The sequence below is a fragment of the Carcharodon carcharias genome, chromosome 12 (assembly GCF_017639515.1).
Source record: "Carcharodon carcharias isolate sCarCar2 chromosome 12, sCarCar2.pri, whole genome shotgun sequence".
In the NCBI taxonomy this organism is placed as follows: domain Eukaryota; kingdom Metazoa; phylum Chordata; class Chondrichthyes; order Lamniformes; family Lamnidae; genus Carcharodon; species Carcharodon carcharias.
The window spans coordinates 22009504-22034390 of record NC_054478.1 but is presented as its reverse complement, the minus strand read 5'-3'; the positions used below and the strand labels follow the sequence as shown (position 1 = coordinate 22034390).

At 44.9% G+C, this 24887-nt stretch overlaps 1 protein-coding gene across 1 annotated transcript; it reads left to right on the top strand.

Annotated features, from left to right (window-relative positions):
• Positions 1–104: 104 nt before the first annotated feature.
• Positions 105–21240, top strand: tsn (translin). Its single transcript, XM_041201282.1, has 6 exons — positions 105–339; positions 4118–4211; positions 7056–7152; positions 10466–10581; positions 17460–17539; positions 20622–21240. Exons 1-6 carry the CDS (start codon positions 109–111, stop codon positions 20862–20864), a joined length of 861 nt encoding a protein of 286 aa, XP_041057216.1. The 5' UTR covers positions 105–108; the 3' UTR covers positions 20865–21240.
• Positions 21241–24887: the final 3647 nt, after the last annotated feature.

Sequence of the window (24887 nt, the reverse complement as noted above, 5' to 3'; positions counted from 1 at the left end):
TTCTCAGGGTTGGAGGCGGAGAACATTTTAAATTTCAGCGAATGTGCTTCGATTCTTTTTAAAAACGTTTCATTTTTTTTTTAAAAAAGGCTGTTTTTTGGATGGGCCATGTGTGCGACCAGCGGTAGGAAAGGACCCCGAGAGGGGCTCGTCGCATGTGGCCCGCCGCCGTCGCCTCTGTGGAGAAGGAGCTGCTTATGTGGGCCGCTGGATAAACACGCGCGTTTATTTTTTCCCCTACCCCCCCGCCTCATTCGTGTTATGGTGGTGATGATGTCGGTGACGGATTTGTTCAGCGTTATCCAGGGCTCCCTCACCGCGGACCAGGATGTGAGGGAGGTGTGTTTCCATGGCAACGCGGGGGGGGGCGGGGGTGGTGTTGGGTAGGGTAGTGTGCAGTGTAGTGGAAGAGCCCCACCCAGCCCCTGATTGGGAACCTCTGCAGCCAATGAGGGGGACAGCCAGTGTGGGCATAGCAAGATGCCACAGAGCGTGGGGTGGGGTTGAAGGATCAATATTGGCCTAGGAGGCCTGGTGTGGGGTAAATTAACCCACCCTGCTCATTGATTCATACAAAATTCTTAAAGGGCCCGATAGGGTCGATGCAGGAAGGATGTTTCCCTTGAAATAGATACAGAAAGTGCTGAAAAGCCTCAGCAGATGCGGTGGCATCGGTGGAGAGAGAAACATTTCGAGTCCGTATGACTCTTCTTCAGAGCTGATGCCCCCCGCCCCCCCCCCCCCTCCCGGCTGGGACAGCCTGGAACCAGGGGCACAGTATCAGAATAAGGGGTAGGTTGTTTAGGGCTGAGATGAGGAGGAATTTCTTCACACAGAGGGTGGTGACTCTTTGGGGTTCTCGTCACTGGAGGGCTGTGGACGCTCAGTCATTGAGTATGTTCAAGACAGAGATCGATAGATTTCTAGATAATAGGGACATCAATGGATATGGGGATATTGTGTGAAAATGGCATTGAGGTAGAAGAATGGCAGAGCAAGCTCAAGGGGCCAAATGACCCACTCCAGCTTAGGGCTGCCAACCCTACAGGTTTGGCCTGGAGCTTCCATGAATTGAAGGCCAATCTCCAGGACACTGCTGTGTGCAGCCCTGGAGAAAAATCGTTGGACATTAAAAAAGATTGTTTTCTTTGAACATTTCTCTTCAGATATAGAATATTGAAAATGGTTGGGGGGTGCGGTGGTGTAACTCTTTCGAGTACAAACCTGTTTCCATCTGTTTATTCAGATGAAATTACATTGTTTCATAGTTTGCCGTTGTGAGATTTGAACTCTTGATCTTGGGTTTACAAACCCAGTACCATAACCACTTGGCTATTTAGGCCAAGCGTGCGGTGGTGTAACTCTTTCGAGTACAAACCCATTTCCATCTGTTTCAGATGAAGTTACATTGTTTCGTAGTTTGCTATTGCGAGATTTGAACTCTTGATCTTGGGGTTAGAAACCCAGTACCATAACCACTTGGCTATTTAGGCCAAGCGTGCGGTGGCGTAGGGGAAGGCAGTTTGGCTGACGATCAAGCATCGTCTAATTGGGTAATGAGTCCTCTTGCTTTCCAATTGGTGTAGGAAGACATTATGTCACAAAGATGGATGAGTTGGCTGACTGGTGACTGGAGCATAGGGGCAAGTCATGTGATTGAAGCTTCCAGGAATACATTAATCACAGTGGGTGAACCTATTGTGTGATTCAAAATCTTGAGGGGTCTGGACAGAATAGATGAGGAAAAACTGTTCCTGATGGTGGAAGGATTGAGAATAAGGGGGCATAGATTTGAAGTAATTGAAAAAGAAGCAATAGAGACATGTGGCAAAACTTTTTCATGTAATGAGTGTGGTTAAGATCTAGAAAGCACTGTCTGAGAGTGTGGTGGAGGAAGGTTCAGTCAGTATTTTTAAAAGGGAATTAGACTGTTATTTGAGAAAAGAAGAATGTGTAGGGTTACAGGGAGAAGGCAGAGCAATGGCACTAGATGCATTGCTCATTTGGAGAGCTGTTGCAGATATGACAGGCTGAATGGCCTCCTCTGCTATTACAATTCTGTGATTCTGAGTGCGGCTTGAACCCAGAACCTTCAGATTCAGAGACAGAGGCCAGGGGAGCCATGGCTGGCACTGCTAAATTTGAATATACCTCCAGTTCTCAGTGATAGATGAAGAGGGTTAATTGAAAGCACTGCCCAGTCTCTGGACTATGGGAATGAATGACAGAACTACTGTGCTCCCATACGTGCTCCAAATGGTTTATTGCTGCATTACTATGTTGACAAAAACGAAGACTGGTATTTATATAGCGCCTTTCACAACCACCTAACATCCCAAAGCTCTTTACAGCCAATGCAGTACTTTGGAATTGTGGACACTGTTGTAACTGTTTCCCAGTTTATACACAACAAGCTCCCACAAACAGCAATTTGATAGTGACTAGATAATCTGTTTTAGTGATGTTGATTGAGGAATAGCAATTGGCTCCCCTGCTCTTCTTCAAAATAGTGCCATGGGATCTTTTACATCCACCTGAGAGGGCAGACTGGGTCATGGTTTAACATCTTATCTGAAAGCCAGAACCTTTGATAATGCAACACTCCCCCCATTAGGGACATAGGACTTAGGAGCAGGAGGCAAATTAAGCTTTGCTTTTATCTTTTGCTTTTAAGTTTTTTTATTGTTCAGAATGTCAGCATCGCGGCGAGAATTTATTGCCCATCCCTAATTGCCCTTGAGAAGGTAGTGATGAGTTGCCTTCTTGAAGCTCTGCAGTCCATGTGGTGTAGGTACACCCACAGTGCTGTTAGGAAGGCAGTCCCAGGATTTTGACCCAGCGACAGTGAAAGAACGATGATATAGTTCCAAGTTAGGATAGTGTGTGGCTTGGAGGGGAACTTGCAGGTGGTGGTATTTCCATGCATCTGCTACCCTTGTCTTCCAGGCGGTAGAAGTCGTGGGTTTGGAAGGTACTGTTGAAAGAGCCCTGATGAGTAGCTGCAGCACATCTTGTAGATAGTATGCACTGCTGCCATTGTGCTGTTGGTGGAGGGAGTGAATGTTTAAGGTGGTGCATGGAGTGAAAATCAAGCAGGCTGCTTTATGCTGGATGGTGTCAAGCTTCTTGAGTGTTGTTGGAGCTGCACTCATCCAGGTAAGTGGAGAGTATTCCATCATACTTCTGCCTTAGGCCTTGTAGATAGTGGACAGACTTGGAGAGTCAGGATGTGAGTTACTTACCACTGGATTTCCAGCCACTTGCCTACTCTCATAGCTAAAGTATTTATTTGGCTGGTCCCATTAGGTTTCTGGTCAGTGGTCAATTCTCATGCGAAAGATGGCACTTTTTAAAAAATTTGTTTTTGGGATCTCTGGCTAGCGACCAGCATTTATTGCCCATCCTTAATTGCCTTTGTTCAGAGGGCATTTAAGAGTCAACCACATTGTTGTGGATCTGGAGTCACATGTAGGCCAGACCAGGTAAGAATGACAGATTTCTCCCCCTAAAAGACCTAAGTAAACCAGATGGGTTTTTACAACAATCGACAATGGCTTCATGGTCATCATCAGACTTGTTTTAATTCCAGATTTTTATCGGATTCAAATTTCAACACCTGCCATGGAGGGATTCGAACATGTGTCCCCAGAGCATTACCCTGGGTGAAAATAATACCCACTGAGCCATGGTTATCAACTCAGAATAGGGATATTGAGTTTCCTTAGAGAGTAAAGGGGAAAGAGTGAGATATTACCTTAACTGAACAGTAGACTTTCTCTGTTCAGGTGGGGCCAGGTTCCACTAAGTTGTGCCCATGCTGAAAAATCTATGTTCCTTTTGCATACTTTTTCAGCTACAGTCTTACTCAATGACAGCATGTTTGAAATATTGTGGGACGTCCAGTAATCCAGAGAAGATGATAAGGATGATCATAACATTTAGGAAAGCATGCACTGACATAGTGGCTTGCCCTGTCCACAAGACATTTCGATGTCGTTATTAATAACCCATCCACAAAATTGTTGCTGACTGAATGGTGGATTGTGTGATCTTCCTTCATTTAACTCACTGCACTGCTGTATTCACCCCATTCTCTCGTCTCTCTTGGTGTTTATAGGAAATAAGAAAAGTTGTTCAAGGCCTCGAACAGACAGCTCGTGAGATTCTTACCCTGCTGCAGACTGTTCATCAGACATCTGGCTTGAAAGACAGTAAGTATGAGGGAAAACATTTACACAGCTGAGGGAATAGAGCAGGGGAGTGGAACTATTGGATAGCTCGACCAAAGAACCTACACAAGTATGATGGGCCAAATGGCCTTATCCTCTGCTGCTGTAAGAGAAGAGGAAATCAGTGATGTGATAGATTATTCTGGCTGTTTGTTTTTTTTTATTTTGTTTTCTCATTCACTTCTGCCTTTGCATGTATGTTTCTTTCTGCCTGCCTCCTATTTTCTTCTCTGTATATGTTTCCTGGCCTCCTCAAAAAGTGTAAACGTTAATCAGGTAGGGGAGTGGGACTAAGTGCATTGTACTGTTAGTGAGTGGGATGTGCCCAGTGGCTTTGCTGTGCCTCCTGCCCAACAGACCTTATCAGTGGCTTTGTGAGACACTTGTGGCTCAGTTGATAGCACTCTCACCTTTGAATCACAAAGTTCCAGCTTCAAGCCCTACTCCAGGGCTTGAGCACAAAATCGAGGCTGACACTCCAGGGTAGTACTGAATGAGTGAACTCTGGAGTTCCAAAGAAGGGTCATACTGGACTCAAAACATTAACTCTGTTTCTCTCTCCACATCTGCTGCCAGTCCTGCTGAGTTTTTCCAGCACTTTCTGTTTTTATTTCAGATCTCCAGCATCTGCAGTAGTTTGCTTTTATTATATCCATTACATAGTGAATGGTGGACTGCACAAAGCAGTTCTTGCTTTTATAAAGCCCTCTGCAGATTTTGAAGAGAGGAGAATTTATAAACTCCAAAATCATTGATAATCAAAACCAATCATGATCTTTTTTGGTTTAGTGTTAAATATTTGAGGTATTGAGAAGATTTGTTTTTACTGAAGGCTCTGGCTATACCCAGGAATGGGTCAGTGAAGGGCTGCCATTAAATTGAGTGCTTTTTACTTGTTTTCTCTTTCTCTATTCCTACCTTCCTCACAATGCTGTTAGTTTCCTCCAGCCTGTCATTGGGAAGACTGAAGCCATCTTCATTAGCACCCACTATTTTACAGACTTCAAACCCTTGCCAATGATTCCCCTGGTCGCTGCCTTGCTTATACCATGACTCCGTAAGCTTGATGTTCTATTTAATCCTGATCTGAGCTTCCAACCCCCAGATGCTCTTCATAATAAAGCCTACCTACTTCCACCTCTGTAATATTGCCTGTGTCCACCCCTACCCCAACTTGTCTGCCGATGAAACCATCAACCATTGTCACTTTCAGCCTCAGTAACCCCAGTACACTCCTTGCCAGACTCTGAACTTCTTACCTTGTTTTTTTATTCTTTCCTGGGATGTGGGTGTCACTGGCAAGGCCAGCATTTGTTGCCCATCTGATTGTCCTTGAACTGAGTGGCTTGCTCAGCCATTTCAGAGGGCAGTTAAGAGTCAACCACATTGCCGAGGGTCTGGAGTCCCATGTAGGCCAGAACAGGTAAGAATGGCAGATTACCCTCCCTGAAAGTGAACCAGATGGTTTTTTTTATGACAGTGATCACCATTACTGTGACTACTTTTTCAGTTCCAGAATTTTATTAATTGAATTTAAATTCCACCAGCTGCCATTGTGGAATTTGAACCCAGGTCCCCAGAACATTTGCCTGAGCTTCTGGATTACTATTCCAGTGACAGTATCTCTATTCCATCATCTCCCACCACCTCCACACATCAAAACTCTTGCTTCCTGTGTTCTGTGCCACACCGAGACCCCTGCCCTCGCTGATCCACACTGACTCCTGCTTCCCCAAGCCTCAAATTAAGATTGTCAATTTAAAGTAATTTCTGCTTCCTCACAACCCCAAGCTTACATCCGCCCCTCCCCAATCTCTTCCTCTGGCGAGTTGTGCATCCTCGTGCTCTATCCTATCATTGGTGAGCATGCTTTCGGTAGGCCAGGCCCCCAACCCCCTCTGTTTCTTCTCATTCCTCTCCTCCTTTGAGACTTGCCCTTTGACAGCCCTTTTTTAATACCCCCTCCTTTAGCCCATTGCCCTTGGTTTTTTGTCTTATGCTTGTGGAAGGCACTTTCCTCTGGTGACGTCACATGTTGTTCTGTCTCTGCATTCATGACTAGTTCAGCTTTACAATCAAACAGACCTGAGATTTGATGGTATTTCCATGCCCTTTTCTTGCTCTTTAGAAAAAGTTGGCAAGAAAATATTGCTGCGGGGTTGTTGGGTGGTGGTGGGTGAGGGGGGTTGGGGGCATGGTGGGGTGGGATGGTGTCGGGGGCAGGATTATCCTAGCTTCAAACCCAGAAACGATAGAATCGGAATATTGATTTAATAAGATTTCCTTCTCTTCCTGTCGTGAAGTGTGTGGCCCCGAATTGCCAATTCCCCACAGTGGAGCATTTGAGATAAGAATCTCCATGTGCAGAAAACTGCAGCCACAGAACCACTTCCAATCACTCTATAGCGTAGGGTGCTGTTACTCTCTCGAAAGCGACCCAGCAGTGGTTGTGGCTCTCAACCAAAAATTAGCGCAAAGAAAGAAAGAACAGCTCCTTTCGCAACCTGAAGACGGCCAAAAGCTCTTTCGCAGCCATTGAAATACTTTTTGAAGTGTAGTTACTGTTGTAATGTAGGAAAAGCAGCAGCCAATTTGTGTGCAGCAAGATCCCACAAACAACAGTGTGTTCATGTGCAGTAATCTGCTTTTGTGATGTTGATTGAAGGATAAATATTGGTCCAGAACCCTGGAGAGAATTTCCCTGCTCTCCTTTGAAAGGTATGGCTTGGTGATGATTTTTTTTTAGCCTTAACATGGTGAGAGGCCCTATTATTACAGATCTATATCAATCCAAGTCATTGATTGTTTCTTTTTTGTTTGTGTTAGTACCAAGTAAGTGCCAGAAAGCACGTGAACATTTTAATGCTGTGAAGGTACATCTAGAGGAACTGAAGACCAAGTTCCCTCCAGACCAGTACTACAGGTTAGTGATTGAAATAATAATACAAGTGCTGGAAAGGGAAATAAAAATAGGAAACACAGAAAGGAAATAGTAAACCCACAAATATCTGTGAAGGGAAAAAAAATGTTTCAGGCAAAGTCCTTTCATCTGAACTGAAGCATTAGACTTCTCTGAGGAATGTTTCTGGACACATCCAGTAGACTTGTTTGAAGTACACGCCTTTTGTTATGTAGGTACCCCCATCTTTCCTCTTCACAGATGTTGGCGGACTTCATTTCGTACTTTCAGCATTTTCTGTTTCTACCACAGATTATCATCGGTTTTAAAATTTCAACGGTTGTTGTCTTTGCCACACGGAATGAACGGCTGTCCCTATCACCAGGATCATGGGCAACAATGCTTAACTTCATTCAGAATGGCTTCTCCTTTAAAAATAGACCCTAATTCCTTCTCGAGGTGTGGCTGTCACTTTATTGCTCGTGTCTCCCGAGAAGATGCTGGTGAGCCACTCCCTTGTACCGGTGTACATGTTGTGCATTGTGGTGAGGCTGCAATGCCCTGGGGTCATCCCTTTAGGGTTGATTTCGGAATCAAAGAGAACAGCACAATTCATTTTTTTTAATTCATTTATGGGACGTGGGCATCGCTGGCCAGGTCAGCATTTATTGCCCATCCCTAATTGGATGACCAGAGATATCCAGGACACGATGAGAAGGAAAAGAGAAGCTTTTAGCAGGTACAAGGGGAGGAAATCAGCGGAGGCATTAGTGGAGGACAGACAGTGCAGGGTGGAGCTTAAAGCAATTAGGAGAGCAGAGAGGGGATATGAGAAAGCTCTGGCTGGTAAAAGTAGGGAAAATCCCAAGATATTCTATAAGTATATCAACGGGAAGAGAATAACCAGGGAAAGGGTAGGGACCAAGGGGGCAATCTATGGGTGGAGCCAGAGGACATCGGTGGAGTGTTGAACGAATAACTTCACATCCGTCTTCACCCAAGAGAATGAGGATGAAGGTATGGAACTCGGGGAGAGAGACTGTGAAGTTCTTGAGCAAATTGATGTAGGGAGTGACAGAGTATTGGAGGTGTTGGCAGGCTTGAAAGTGGACAGATCTCCAGGTCCGGATGATTTGTGTCCCAGACTGCTGAGGGAGGCAAGGGAGGAGATCACAGGGGCTCTGACCCAAATCTTTAATTCCTCTCTGGCCAAGGGGGGAGGTGCCAGAGTACTGGAGAACAGCTAATGTGGTTCCACTATTTACTAAGGGTTGTAGAGATAAGCCAGGGAACTACAGACCAGTGAATCTCCCATCAGTGGTAGGGAAACTATTGGAGAAAATTCTAAAGGAGAGAATCTATCGCCACTTGGAGAGGCAAGGTTTGATCAGGGATAGTCAGCATGGCTTGTCAGAGGGAGGCCTAACAAATTTGATTGAATTTTTTTAAGGAGGAGGTGACCAAGGTGTGTAGATGAGATGTAGTTTATGTGGATTTCAGCAAAGCCTTTGACAAGGTCACACGTGAAGACTTTTATAAAGAAGGCAAATGCACATGGGATACAGGGTAATTTGATCAGATGGATTCAAAATTGGCTTAGTTGTAGGAGACAGAGGGATGACAGAAGGATGCTTTAGTGACTGGAAGCCATTGTCCAGTGGCGTACCACAGGGATCTGTGCTGGGTACCTTATTATTTGTCATTTATTGATGACTATGTGGGGGATAGGATTAGTAAGTTTGCGGATGACACAAAGATTGGCCGGATGGTTAACAGTGAGGTTGAGCGTCTTGGGCTACAGGAAGATATAGACGGGATGGTCAAATGGGCAGATAAGTGGCAGATGGAATTTAACCCTGAAAAGTGTGAGGTGATACACTTTGGAAGAAGTAATTTGACAAGGAAGTATTCAATGAACGGCATGACACCAGGAAGTTCTGAGCAACTAAAAGACTTTGGTGTGTGTGTCCATAGATCTCTGAAGGCGGAGGGGCATGTTAGTGGGGTGGTGAAAAAGGCATATGGGACACTTGCCTTTATCAATCGAGGCATAGATTACAAAAGTAGGGAGGTCATGGTGGAGTTGTATAGAACCTTGGTGAGGCCACAGCTGGAGTACTGTGTGCAGTTCTGGTCGCCACCTTATAGGAAGGATGTGATTGCACTGGAGGAGGTGCAGAGGAGATTCACCAAGATGTTGCCTGGGATGAAACATTTAAGTTATGAAGAGAGGTTGGATAGACTTGGGTTGTATTCATTGGAGCAAAGAAGACTGAGGGGTGACCTGAACGAGGTGTACAAGATTATGAGGGGCATGGACAGGGTGGATAGGGAGCAGCTGTTCCCCTTAGTTGAAGGGTCAGTCACAAGGGGACACAAGTTCAAGGTGAGGGGCAGGAGGTTTAGGGGGGATAAGAGGAAAAACTTGTTTACACAGAGGGTGGTCACGGTCTGGAATGCGCTACCTGGGAGGGTGGTGGAGGCGGGTTGCCTCACACCCTTTAAAAAGTACCTGGATGAGCACTTGGCATGTTATAACATTCAAGGTTGTGGGCCAAGTGCTGGTAAATGGGATTAGGTGTGTAGTTCAAATGTTTCTCATGTGTCGGTGCAGACTCGATAGGCTGAAGGGCCTCTTCTGCACAGTGAGATTCTGTGAATTGCCCTTGTTCGGAGGGCATTTAAGAGTCAACCACATTGCTGTGGATCTGGAGCCACATGTAGGTCAGACCAGGTAAGGACGGCAGATTTACCTTCCCTGTCGCTATGCAGACTGGAAATTGAGCCTGGTCTTGTTTGTCTTATTATGGGCGGTGGGTGGACCAATGAACCATTCTTGAGCCACAAGTTACTGTAGTTACTCAAATCAGCTCAAGAAACTGGATCTATTTGGTTTAGGACTTAAAGGTTTATAAAATAGTGAAATCCTGCCTGGGTTTTGCACCTATATGCAGATTATTCCAGTTTGACAGATTCAGAAGGACCGGAGATCATGGGTTTAGACTATGTAACAGAGAGAATAGACAGTGTGTTGGGCAGTTCTCATTTTCCCAGGAACTAGTGAGTCTCTGAATGCTTTGCCGGCTGATAGGTTGGATATTGACTCTCTGGAGCCTTTGACAGGGACAGTTCCCTGACTGGGACAGCAAGCATATCATGATAGAAGACAAGTGGTTTCACAAACAGTGCATGGCCTCTATGATCTCCTGGATTGGTTTCAATTAACTGAAGAACTCGGGGAGGAATTTTCTAGTGTCTAGTCATGATGCTGCAGTCATCGAGTGTGTGGTAGGCTCAATGGGCCAAATGTTTATCTGACTCGAATTTTGTTATGCAGGTTTAACGAGCACTGGAGGTTCGTGCTGCAACGCCTCATCTTCCTGGCAGCGTTCGTGGTCTATCTGGAGTCAGAAACCCTGGTGACTCGGGAAGCTGTTGCAGGAGTACTAGGAAGTGCGTTACGCTGCTGTTCCCTTATTTCTATTGCTGCTTTTGTTAAGTGCTGTAGTTGTGAGACTACACTGCTCCATAGAACTCCTAGCCTGCGGAGCAAGGATCTGGATCAGGCCATCATTTCTGCCTCATGTGCATGGGTGCGAATGCACGTTGTGCCACCAAGCTGTGAGATGTGGACTTGCCTGTGGTTATTCCCGATCTGGTCATTGCTGTTAGAAGGGAAGCTAAGCATGCTCCTGAAGGAACGTATTCATCACACAGCTTCCAGTTCCCTACTTTACCCCATTTTGATGTACCACTGTTATAACATGTGGTTGTGTTGTAGATTGCACTAATTCCTGGGATGTGGGGATTGTCCTATGAGGAATGATTGAATAGATTAGGCCTACATTCCCAAGAATTTAGAAGAATGAGAGGTGATTGTGTTGAAACATAAAATTCTTAAGAGACTTAATACAGTTGATGCTGGGAGGATGTTTGGCCTGGCTGGGGAATGAAGAATTTTGGTTCATATTCTCAAAATAAGGGGTTGGTCACTTAGGACTGAGATGAGGAGAATTTCTTCACTATGAGGGTTGTGAATCTTTGTAACTCTCTACCACAGAGAGCGGTGTGTGCTCAGTCATTGAGCATAATCATGACCGAGATTGATAGATTTTTGGCCCCTAAGGGAATTGAGGGATATGGCAGAAAAGTTGAGGTTGATGATTAACCATTTGTGATCATAATGATTGGTGCAGCAGGCTTAAGGAGCCGAATGACCTACTCCTCCTGTTTCTTATGTTATCACGTACTAAATATGGTGCGAAGCTGCCTACATAACTGGCCAGCCAAATATGTGAAGTCTTTTCACCCTTCCACATCCCCCCTGCCCCACTCCAATTTCCTTCCCCCTCCCCTTGATGGCACTGGTACACGCTGGTCTTGATTTGGTGCATTCCATTTACCATCCTTTTGTCATCTTGCTGAAGCAGGTACAGGAGTAGGCCATTCAGCACCTTATGCCTGCTCCCCCATTCAGTATGATTCTGGGTGATCTGTATGCTAACCCTCTTCAGCTGTCTTGGCTTCATATCTCTTAATATCCTTGGCTAACTAAAATCTATCAATCTCTGATTTAAAATGAGCTAAGGTTTACTGTGAAAGTGCCGCACTTCTGTGAAGAATAGGCTGGAGATGTTTTCTTGGGAACCAAAGAGACTAAAAGGAGATTTAATTGAGGTTAAAAAAATTGAGGGGATAGAGTCGACAGGAAGAAGCTGTTTCTATTAGCAGAGAGGTCAATAGCTAGGGGGCATAGATTTGAAGGATTAGAGGTCAGTGGAGATAGGGTCATTGAATATTTTACAGGGGGTAGACATGATAAGTGAAGGTGAGGCCATAATCAGATCAGCCATGATCTTATCAAATGATGGAGCAGGCTTGAGGAAGCGAATAACCTCCTACTCCTAATTCGTTGCTTGTATGAGGGGAGTTGAGGAATTTTTTTCACCCGGAGGGGGTTGGGGTTCTGTAACTCACTACTAGAAAGGGTGGTAGAGGCAAAAACCCTCATCACGTTAAGAAACACTTGGATATGTACATGAGATGCCATAACCTACAGGGCTACAGATCGAGAACTGGAAAATGTGATTAGGTAGGATAGCTCTTTTTTTCACCCGGCACAGACAGAATGGGCCAATGACCCCCACCTGTGCCATAAATTTGTTTCCTTTTGAAATCTATCACTACACACTTCTCTGCATTAACTTTCTTCTGCCATTAAAACACAGTATGAAACGTGCATCGCGTTTCCTTGGCAGATCAGTTTGCCATTACATTGGACAGAGCCAAGAAGAGGACCAGGATCCATTCACAGTCTGTCACCGAGTTATTTGATCTGCAGCTGTAGTGCTCCCAGAGTTGTGCATCAATACTCAAGGTTTTCTCCTGGCCAGGGGGGGTCTGGGTATCACGATTTGTGTGAGCACATGATTGGATGCGATTGTGGTAACTCTTTCCCCCCTTCCCATGATAGAAGAACCCATTGACACTCGCTCGTGACAAATGGCTACTAAAATGCAGTGGTCAGGTACAAAAATAATCAAAAAGGCTTTTGGAATGTTAGTCTTTCTATTGCGATGGCAGAATATAAGGGAGGATTTTCACCCTTCCACACCCCCCACCCCACTCCATGTTTGGTCACAGCTATACAAATTCCAGGTTAGACTACATCAGGAGTATTATGTTATCATTGGCTGCCCCTAAATTTGAGGATGATGTCTACTCAGGGTTGCGAGTTTGTGCCATGGGTCTTCATGTGATTGAACTGGCTCGTTCTCAATCTGCAGATCATTAGGCACACAAGGCAGAGTGTCAGACGAGGGAGTGGAATCCGCAATGCAGGCTTTGATTTGTTTTCATTCCTTCTCTACCACTGCTCCATCTCATCATTAAGATGTTGGGACTCAAAGCTTGATGGATAAGTTATCACCATTTTGAACAATTGTTAGCAAGCTCCTTCCAGTCATTAATATCAATGCTATTGCATTTCAAGGAGAGCTTCAGAGAGTCTTTGATGTGTTTCTCCTGGAAAGCTGGCCGTTTGAAAGTTGAGAAAACAGGTTTTCGGCCATCCGTCACAGTGGATTTTTCAGGAGTTGCCTGAATGCTTGTGGAGTTGGCTTCAAGAAGGAGTGTTTGTTCAACGGTCCTCCCATTGGGTCTGCTGTATGCTGCGGAGGCAGTGCTGATGGAATTTCTCGAGTGCTCTTGTGTCTGACTGCAGGAGTGTGGTGATGACAACTGCTCCATACACGAGGACTCTTGTTGACTTGCGGGGCTCTTTGTTGTCAAACACTCGCTGCTGTAGTTTGTAGAATGCTGAGCTGGCGCAGCTGATCCAGTGTTGGATCTCCTCGTCTATGGTGGCCTTTTGAGACACATTGCTGCCAAGGTATGGGAAATGCTCAACATATTCCAGAGTCTCTCCTTCAACATATATGGGAGGTGGAATATTTAGCTGACCAGCTGTGGGTTATTATGAGTTTTATTTGACAACATTCAAGGACAGTGAGAGCGGCTTGCACACGTGGCGCAGAGTGGGCAATGGCACTGCAGTCATCCACAAACTGTAGATCATGTGTGTCTTTGGTGGTCAGTTTAGCTTTAGCACGGAGACGAGTAATGTTAATGGGTTTTCCATTTAGACAGTATTTAATACTGACACCAGTGAACAGTTGATCTTTGATGAGATGAATAGCCACTGTCAGGTAGATTGTAAATATTATGGGGCCCATCACACAGTCTTGCTTGACCCCAGTCCAGATTTTGAAGGTATCTGTTTCAGATCTCCCACTCAAGACAGTTGCAGTCATTTCATCATGAAACAGTTACAGGATTGCGATGGAGTTTCTTGGACATCCAAGTCTTTGGAGCACATTGCACAGAGTCTCACAATTTACTGGGTCAAATGCTTTGGTCAGGTCGATGAATGAGATGAAGAGTTTGTGGTGTTCTCAATATTTTGCTTGGATTTATCTGGCAGCAGAGACCATGGCTGAGGTTCCCCTGGAAGGTCTAAAGCCACATTGTGTCTCTGGGATGATTTCCTCAGCCAGAGGAAGTAGATGATTCAGGAGAATGTGTGTAAGGATTTACCCTGCTATGGACAAGAGGGAAATTTCCATCATACGATTTATCTCCCTTCTTGAATTGTCGCATTCCTGAAGTTGAGGGGGCAGGGCAGATTGAGGGTGGGGGGTGAGGAGGGGAGTTCCTACCCCCCACCAAATCCATAGGATGAGTGCATGGAGTCTTGATGTGAACAAAAGCCCACCCAAAAAGCTACGAGGACCTCAGCTGGAATACTTCTGGCTGCAGAATTTTATTTATTATGGTTGGGGGGCATATTCTGAAAATTAGAGTCGTGTGTTTCAGGAATGAATTTGGCAAACCCTTTCTTCACACAAAGGGTGGTAGAAGTTTGGGAAATCTCTTACGCAAGCAGTAGATGATGCTGGATCAACTGTAAATTTTAAATCTGAGATTGATAGATTTTTGTTAACCAAAGTTTTAAGAGATATGGGGCAAAGGTGAGTATATGGAGTTCAATCACAGATCTCATTGAATGGCAGAACAGGCTCGAGGGGCTAAATGTCGTCCTCCTGCTCCAATGTTCCTATCATCCTAGACCTTGGTCCAGTTCTGAGCACCACCTAAGAAAGGATATAGTGGCCTTTTTGAAGGAGCGCAGATTCGCCAGTGTTACCAGTGTTCCAGGTACAAAATTATGAGGAGACATTACATAAGCTGATATGACTGGAGTATAGAAAGATAAAGGGTAGTTTAATTGAGGTTTTTGCAATTTTGAAAGGAAATGATGGGATAAATAGAAGCATCTCTGCTGTTAGAGGAGTTCAGGACAAGAGGACATGGCTTAAAATCAGAGCAAGGCCATTCAGGAGAGAAGTTAGGAAACACTTCTTAGAAACAAAGATTGGATGTTCAACAGCATTACCATCACTGAATCCCCACCATCAACACGTTGGGAATTTCCATTGATCAGAAACTGAACTGGACCAGCCAGATAAATGCTATGGCTGCAAGAGTAGTTCAGAGGCTGGGAATTCTGAGTAACTCACCTCCTGATTCTCCAAAGCCTGCCCACCATCTACAAGGCACCAGTCAAGAATGTGATGGAATGCTTTCCACTTTCCTGGGTCAGTACAGCTCCAACAACATGCGAGAGGCTCAACACCATCCAGGACAAAGCAGCCTGCTTTATTAGCACCCCATCCACCACCTTAAACATTCGCTTGCTCCACCACCAAAGCACAGTAGGAGCAGTGTGCAACATCTACAAGATGCATGGCAGCAACTCACCAAGGCTCATTCGACAGCACCTTCCACACCTGTGACCTCTACCATCTAGAAGGAGAAGGACAGCAGATGCATGGGAACACCGCCACCTGGAAGGACCACCATCCCCTCCCCCACTCCCACACCAAGTCACACACTATCCTAATTTGGAACTATATTCTTTCACAGTCGCTGGGTCCAAATCCTGGAACTGCCTCCCTAACAGCACTGTGGTTGTACCTACATCTTGTGAACTCCTGTGGTTCAAGAAAATGGCTCACCATGTTCTTGAGGGAAATTTGGGGTGGATGTGGGTGCCAAATATCTATGGTGCAGAAGGGGGCCAATTGGTCCATTGTGTCCTTGCTGGCTGAAAGTGTACGCAGCTGGGGCCCAATTAGTGTTTTATACAGTTCTAGCCTAGCCCCCCCTGCTATAATGTTCTATGCCTTGGTCAGTAAAGGAAAGTACCCCCCTGATTTTCTAACCACCTTACCTATCTGTTTCACTACCTTCTGGGATCTGTGGACGTGAACTTGGTTGGTGGAATTTCATGCCCTCTCTCGAGGCATGTTTGGAGGAAGGGAGGGCATTTGATCAGGCGCAAGTGCCCTGCCACCTTCCCACCTCCGCCAAAATTAAATCTGGAGAGGGGAGGCCTCTGGTCCTTTGTTCCTATTCCTGTCCCACTGCCAGTTGAAGCTAAGTGGCTAATTAATAACTACCGAAGGGCCTCATCTTGCTGCCGCTAGTATTAACTCAGGCAGGGATGAGGGGGTTGCCCTGATCAAGAGACTCGGCATTGGGAAGGTGGGGGGTGTGTGTTGGTGGCAGTGGTGGCTGCAGCCCATTGTGGGCCATCCTGCAGCCCTCACTTTCAACCCCCCTACACCCCCTCCTCTCCCGCCATTACTTATCTGTAGCCTGGATCGCTCTTCAATCCTGGGCCCGCAGTGAGTGTCATTCCGGCAGCTGCTGCTGCGTAAAAGAACTGCCAGCTTCTGATTGGGGCTCCTGCTCCCCTGGGTTTTTTGTCACTGACTAGGCCAGCATTTATTGCCCTTGAGAAAGTGGTGGTGAGCTGCCTTCTTGAACCGCTGCATTCCCTGTGCTGTAGGTACACCCACAGTGCTGTTAAGGAGGGAGTTCCACAATTTTGACACAGCAACAGTGATATATTTCCAAGTCAGGATGGTGTGTGGCTTGGAGGGGAACTTGCAGATGGTGGTGTTCCTATGAGTCTGCTGCCCTTGTCCTTCTAGATGGTAGAGGTTGGGGCTTTGGAAGGTGCTGTCAAAGGAGTCTTGGTGGGTTGCTGCAGTGCATCTTGTAGATGGTACACCCTGTTGCCACTGTGTCAGTGATGGAGGGAGTGAATGTTTAAGGTGGTGGATGGGCTGCCAGTCAAGTCGGTTGCTTTGTCCTGGATGGTGTCGAGCTGCTTGAGTGTGGGAGCTGCACTCACCCAGGCAAGTGGAGAGTATTCCATCACACTCTTGACTTGTGCTTGGTAGATGGTGGACAGGCTCAGGGGAGCTGGGGGGGGATGAGTTACTCACTGCATAATTCCCAGCCTCTGATCTGGCCTTGTAGCCAATTTCTTTCCTTATGGCAGCCAAAGTTAAGGGAAGGTTTAATGGATATATTTAAAATCCAGAGGAATTTTGATGGAGAAAATATCAGTTACCAGAGATCACAGATTAGCGATTAGCAAAATAAAGGGGGAGATGAGGAGACATTTTTTACATAGTGAATTGATATGATCTGGAATGTGCTGCTTAAAAACGTAGTGAAAGCAGATTCAATAGCAACTTTCAAAAAGGGAATTGGATAAATACTTGAAAGGGAAAACGTTGTGGGAAAGACCAGATGAATGGGATTAATTGGCTAGTTCTTTCAAAGAGTCAACATATGCACAATGGGCCTAATGGCCTCCTTCTATGCTGTACCATTCTGTGCATTGTATTATTTACCTGGACTGTTTAACTGACTGCCATGCCTAACTTTAACCTTTTTTCCTTGGGGTTGCGATGCAGTTGAAGTACACCGAGACAAAGGATTTCATCTCGATATTGAGGATTACCTTTCAGGACTGCTGATCCTAGCTAATGAACTGGTAAGACACAGTAATGATTGATGGAATGCCATCTGAAGGCAGACAGATCAGTAGAGCAAATGATTGTGCTGCTGGTGAGATTGAATTTTTACACAAATCATTGAGGGTCGCAGACATCTTGTACGACAATATTGTTCTCCACTAACTTTGTATGCCAACGGTATAAACCCTTGATTAGACTGCAGCTTGTAACTCACTGTTGGGTATCTGGTGCTCCGTAAATAAACTATCTTAACATATCAGTCGGATTCCAGTCCGTAACTGATGCCCAAATTAAGTGCTGATGATGAATGTTCATTAAATGCGCTAATGAACTGGTTAGGTTGGAGTGTAATTGGTGATTAAGGAATCATTAGAAAATAGTCAAATATTCACACAAATCTGTGTTAAAGCGTAATTAAATCATTCAAATTAGATCACAAAAACAAACTCCTCGAGGTCACTCTTCATTTTGATTGTGAAAATTAACACTCCTGGATATTTGTTAACAAAATATGGGATGAAAGAAATTATTACATTAGAGTTTTACTGAAGGCTACCTGCTTTCTGGTGTCAGTTCACCTTATACATCGCTTTAATACTCCCTTTGTCCATCGGGAACTTGGTGTGGAGGGTATTGCACGTGGTGGATCTAAGCAATAGGTTGTTAAGTCAATTCATGAACTTTAGGGCTGCCTGTAATTTCTGCAGCCTGGAAGAGTCTGTGTTTCACATCCACATAGGATGTGTGAGGTTACAGTTTCTCTTTCATTATCTGAGGGGGGGCTGCTCTTCAATTTCTGATCTTTGGCTACCCGGTGTGGAGAGGAGCTAGCAGATTGGGAGACTTCCTCATGGGATTGCTCCTGAGCTTGGCCGAGGTGGCTATCCATAGGTCCAGGAAGCAAGTGGTCGGGTGGGGAGGGGGGGGGGTGGGGGTCTCTCAGCCCGACCCCCTATCTCTCCACCACTTCTGTGTCCACGCCCAGATGTCCCTGGAGAGGGACATGCGATATCATAAGTTCATAAGAAATAGAAGCACATTTGGCCCCTTGAACTTGCTCCACCATTCAATAAGATGGTGGCTGATCTGATTCAGGCCTTAACTCCACTTTCCTGCCTGTCCCTCATGACTCTCGACTCCCTTGTAGTTCAAAAATCTAACTCTGCCTTGAATATATTCAATGACCCAGCCTCCACTGCTCTTTTGGAAAGAGAATTCCACAGATGAACGACCCTCTGAGAGAAGAAATTCCTCCTCATCCCTACCTTAAAATGGAAGGCCCCTTATTTTTAAACTGCGTCCCCTAGTTCTAGACTTCTTCATGAGGGGAAACATCCTCTCAGCATCCACCCTGACAAGTTCCCCTCAGAATTGTAGATATTTCAATAAAATCACCTCTCATTCTTCTAAACTCCAATGAGTCCAGGCCCAACCTGCTCAAACTTTCTTCATAAGACAACCCCTTCATTCCAGGTATCACCTTAGTGTCCACTGGTATGCTTCAGGCTTTCCCTAATCAGTGGGCACCAGGAGAACTGGACTGCATCATCATCACCCCTGGGAATGTCACTTTTAACCTGATGAAAAATAAAACCTTTAAAGGAAACTTTTAATTTACAGTAAATCAGTAGTGCCTTTTTCACACGGGGCATTTAGCTCCTAGTTATTGACGAGCTTCTGGTTGATCAAAAAAGGCATGTTACTTTAATCTGAGGGGCAACAATTAGCCTCTATGTTACTGAACCAGGGAATTGGAGAAATTGGACAGGATCCTTGCTGCCAATTACTGCCCATGACTCGTGGAAAATGTATGTGAATCTCCAATTGCTTCCTTGTGATCTCTTAATCATCAATTACACTCCATCCAATCGCTGTGTTAAATGAATGTTAACTAGTACTTGCTTCAAATGTAACAGTAATTATTTTGTTTGCCGTTCCCTTGAAGTTTTCACTTGCACGCGATCCACTCCCTGGTCAAAAGTGCATGTGCTGGGCTTCTCTCTTGGATGTACAGTTGGGAAGGGTGTGTATGAGCATGACCCACGGGTGAGATTCCTTTTAGATTGTCTAGTCTCCCCAAGAAGAGAGTGTCTATCCAGACAGCACTTCACACTGCTTGGCATTCAGAGTGAAGTCAACGATAGACTAGGGAAGGAGGAATATTGGCCAGAATTCCTATGCATAATTGTGACCTCTGCTAGAGAATTGCTTATACGTGAATGTGATGTGAGAAAAGGACTGGACTCAGCTACAATGGAATAATAGACCAAAACAAGCCATTCAGCCCAACTGGTTCATTCTGTTTTTATGCTCCATATGAGCCTCCTCTCACATATCTTTCTAATTCTTTCTCCCTCATGTGCTTATCTGGCTTCTCTTAAATGTGCCTATCTTATTCACCTCAACCAGTCCCTGTAGCTTGAGTTCCACATTCTAACCACTCTCTGGATAAAGAAGTTTCTTCTGAATTCCCCAATTGGATTTATTTGTGACCATCTATTACCGATGGATCCCTAGTTCTGGTTTCACCTACAAGTCTACATATCTTTCCAACATTTTCCCAATTACCCCCTTCATAATCTTAATGACCTCTATCAGTTCACCCCCTCCAACTTCTCTTTGACAGAGTCAAGAATCTGTTCAGTTTTGTTGGTAACCATTGCCAACATTTGCCTGTGAATCATGGTCCCCGAGAAATGGTACGAGCTTCATGGACAAGGAAATTCCTGGTAGGAAATCTCCAGAGCAAGAGTGGGGAGAGGGTGTGGGTTGCTTGGCCACATGGGCGAGGAACCGGAGAACAGCTCATTCCTTCACAACCCCTCTCTCCCCCTGCCCTCCTGCTATTCTGCCCCCATCTTATTATTGTCCCTGCCAATCCTCAACTCCTTGCTCTCCAGTGGAGATTATTGGTAAAGGGGGGTGGGGGAAGCAGAAAACATTGGTAATGAGGATGGGGTGGGGGGAGTATTGGTGGTGTGGGGGTGGGGGGCGGCAGAAAAGAGGGGGTTTATTGGAGGGGTGATAAATATGTCGGTTGACGTCAGCTCTTGTAATAACGTAATGTTTCCCGTTCCCATCCTGCTCGCCAACGGCTAGTCGAGGCTCGCTTTGAACAGCGTCACCGCCGGCGACTACTCCCGGCCCCTCCGAATCTCCTCCTTTATCAACGAGCTGGATTCTGGATTCCGCCTGCTCAACCTGAAGAACGACTCCCTGCGGAAGCGCTACGATGGCCTGAAGTACGACGTGAAAAAGATAGAGGAAGTGGTGTACGACCTGTCAATACGTGGGCTAGGGAAAGGAGACGGACCCACCGAGGGCAAAGTGGCGGAAAAATAACTTTTGGTGGGGTGGTGCAGGGTCGTTGAAGGAGGTAAATTAGTTACTGACAGACATTGTTTGCAATGTAACTATGGTGATGGAGACAGGCAAGGTGTTGGCTATAATGTTGGCATAGGGGGAAGGGAGTGAAATTATCCCACGTTGCTGCAACCTTGTGTTTAAGAGGTTTAATTTCCCTCTGTGTTAAGGGGGGTTGTGGGCAGCCTTATTTTCTTCAAGAGAAAAATCCATGCCACTAATTATTTCAAGTGGTAAGCTTTCCTGCACATGTACAATACATCCCACCCTTGTCACTCAAGTTGTGCTCAGCCCATTTAACTTTAGACTAGGCCTTTTATGTACTGCAAATGGAATAAACCAAAATGTAGAGGTATGCTTATGTATGGTCTTATTTTTGGGTGGTGCTGTTTGTGGGAGTGGGGCAGAGGCAGGAAAGAAGATTCCATAGAACGATACAGCACAGAAGGAGGCCATTTGGCTCATTGTGCCTGTGCCCAGATTTGTGATTTGAATTCTGATTTGGACGAATGGGAGATGTGAAGGAATGCTGACGATAGGCGGGGCAATGGTGCAGTGGTATTGTTGCTGGACTAGTAATCCAGCAACCTAAGCTAATGCTCTGGGGACCCGGGTTCAAATCCAGCCACTGCAGATGGTGGAGTTTTGAATCCAATACAAATCTGGAATTATAAGTCTAATGATGAAACCATCGTTGTAAAAACCCATCTGGGCACTAATGCCCTTTTAGGGAAGAAAGGAAACCTGCTGTCCTTAGCTGGCCTGGCTTACATGTGACTCCAGACCTGTAGTTGACTCTTAAATCCCCTCTGAAGGAGGCAATCGGGGATGGGCAATATGAATTTTAAAAAAGTGAATGGGGAAAAACTCCAGTATATTACCCCAGGTTAACTGGGGAGTAGGTACAAAGGGGGCCCTGGGGGCAACCTAGTAAAAAGCAAACTTTGGAGTGACATTAGGAAACTCCTCACACAGAGGCAGGTAGTGGTAATCTAGTAATCCAGAAGCCCAGGCTTTAGGGTAGAATCAAAGTTGTCTGGTGGAAGTTAAACTTAAGATTTAAAAAATAAAGTGAAACTTAAAAAAAAAAAATCAGGTTCACTAATGAAAGAAATCTGCCATCCTTAGCTGGTCTGGCCTACATATGACTATAGACCCACAGCAGCTGCCCTTAAGGGCAGTTAGGGATGGACAGCAAAGGCTGCCCTTGCCAATGATGCCCACTTCTCATCAACGAATTTTTAAAAAAAACACAGTAATCAATAGGTGTACTGACCTTCAGGTAGAGTAGTAGAGACAATAACTCGAGTTATTTGAAGGACAGTTAGATGTGCCAGTGGGGAGTACTGTATTAAGATGGGCTGAATGGCTTCCTTGATTATTTTGTGACTGTACAGTAACTAGAGCTGGAGTGATAATGTTCCACCATAAGAGGGCTCTGTCCTCCCACAGTGTCACAGTGCCAATTCATTAACAAGTTTACTGTCATATTTATTTCCACACTTTTCCTCGGACTCCCTCTCCTTATTTTCTCAGCTCCTGCCCTTGACAATAATGCCTCTCCACTCTGTTTATGATCCCAGACAATGGATCGATCATTCAAGTGGCAGAGAGGGCCCTCAGTGTTCTAAATTTCTGTGTTTAGACTGATATCTAAATTTCACTTTTATAAATAAAAGCGTAAAATACAAAAGCAAGGAAGTCATGCTAAAACACAGGTTGAGCCTCAGCTGATGTATTGTCAAATTCTGAACACTACACCGAGGAAGAATGTGAAGGTTTGGAGAGTATATTTACCAAAAAAGGTACCAAAAAAGGTGGGGGATTTTCAGTTACATGGAGAGACTGAAGAAGCTGGGATTGTTCCCCTTGGAGCAGAGAAGTTTGAGAGATTTTATAGAAGTGTTTGAAAGCATGAAGGCCTACGATAGAGTAAACTAGGAGAAACTTCTTCCAGTGGCAGGAGCGTCAGTAACCAGACAACACAGATTTAAGATAGTTGGCAAAAGAACCAGAGGGGAAATGCAGAGTTCGTTTTTTAACACGTTGAGTTATGATCTGGAATGCACAGCCTGAAATGGCAGTGGAAGCAAATTCAATAGTAACTTTCAAAAAGTATTGCATAGATACTTTTAATGGGCAAAAGTAGCAGGGCGCAGTGGGTCTAACTGGGTAGCTTTTTCAAATAGCCCTCACAGGCATGATGGGCTGAATGGCCTCCTTCTGTCCTGCAAGAACCTCTCATTCATAGTATGATATTGAATTGTAGGGAACACTAAGGTGATTGGCCTCAATAAAAAAGAAAGTCTTGCCTTTATTGACAATCTACAGGATTACTGAAAACTTGTATCTATGAAAAAAACATCTCTGCATGTTCTTCAGAATTGTGTTTTAATTATTGTAAGATGCACAATAATACACTATACACACCTCAGTAACATCCGGTCCAAGTTTTAAGTTGTAAGGAATTACCTACAGTTATGCTACAAAAACATTCCAGGGGGGGAAAAAAAATTTACAAAGTTAAAACACAGTTCACAAGTCGGTTTCTCACAAGTCTTGAGGCTTCAGGACTAAGTATGTGCAATTATCTTCACTACAAAACAACAGCCTGAATCTTTGCTTGTAACTTTGTAGGTGGCATTATGGTTTGTCTAAAAAGGGGCCAGGTAACGATGTAGCCACAATCCAGACACTGACAGGCTGTCAAGGATGGAAAGATGGTCCATTTGGTGTCTTTCAAAGAATGGATATACAATAAGGTGGCCTACCTAGCAAGTACCTAAAATACAGACTGTAATGTGCTCTATTTTAAAAATACATCACTAGTAACCTCCGCAGGTGTAACACATTTATTTGAGTTGGAGGATACACAGGTTCATGAGTGAAACGTGGTTATGTAAACAATACGGCCACAGACCAAGGCGGAGTCGAGATGCGGAACAGCCATGATCTAATTGAACGGCAGCCAGGACAGGCTCGAGGTGCTGAATGGCCTCCTCCTGTTCCTGTGTTCCTTAAAACATGTAGAAAGAAGTTTTGCTCTTAGAGACTGTATTCAAAATTTTATATTGTTTCCTTTTGAGACAATCAGGAACTTTATTTTTCCTGGGATAGTTTTGTAACAGCCACACACTATCAGATAGTTGTTTGTTTAGCTGTTAGCTGTGGCTCGGAGAGCTGATTCTCACCTCTGAATCAGAAGGCATGGGTTCAGGTACCACTCCAGAGGCTTGAACATAAAACGTAAGCTGACATTTCAAGGTAGTGCTATTCTTTCAGGTGAAATGTTAAACCGAGGCACCGTCTGCCCTCTGAGGTGGATGTAAAAGGTCCCATGGCACTATTTAGAAGAAGAGCAGTAGAGTGCTTCCTGGTTTCCTGTCCAACATTTATCCCTCAAATGACACCACTAAATATAGATTATCTGGTCATTATCGCATTGCTGTTTGTGGGATCTTGCTGTGCACAAATTTGGCTGCCGCTTTCCCACATTGCAACATTGACTATACTTCAAAAGTATTTCATCGCTTGCAAAGCCCTTTGAGACGTGTTGAGGTTGTGAAAGATGCAATGCAAGTACATGTCTTTCTATTTTTCCTCCTCTATTGTTTTCTGAGCTGTTTGGCCTCCACTGGTTTTGGAGGGAGAGGCACACAGGTAATGTTCCTACTAAGTTGTGTGAGTGTGCGGCCACGCAAAAAAATTTAACCTGCACTATATAAAAAAGGTCCATGCACAATGACTGAATTTTAAAGGGAGCATTGCACTCAAGTTATCCCATTTTCCATTATTTATTTCGCTGACTTATTGCTGAAAAGAGAGACATGTTGTTGAAGTTTTTCAACTTGCACTCATCAGGACAAGCACAAGAATGCCAAATTTCAAACGAACACAACAATTTGTACTACAGGAGAAAAGGGTGCTGATTGGTTGGCAACTTCTATTGGCCCAGGTGTTGCCATAGAGAAAGCAACTATTAGGGAACTATAGGCTCCCCAA

Bases quoted from the DNA above. Each gene is read 5' to 3' on its own strand.
- tsn (XM_041201282.1), top strand. From the start codon at position 109: ATGTGTGCGACCAGCGGTAGGAAAGGACCCCGAGAGGGGCTCGTCGCA. The intron at 4,212-7,055 runs GTAAGTATGAGG...TGTTTGTGTTAG, and splicing joins GACATCTGGCTTGAAAGACA to TACCAAGTAAGTGCCAGAAA. The intron at 10,582-17,459 runs GTGCGTTACGCT...GTTGCGATGCAG, and splicing joins TGTTGCAGGAGTACTAGGAA to TTGAAGTACACCGAGACAAA.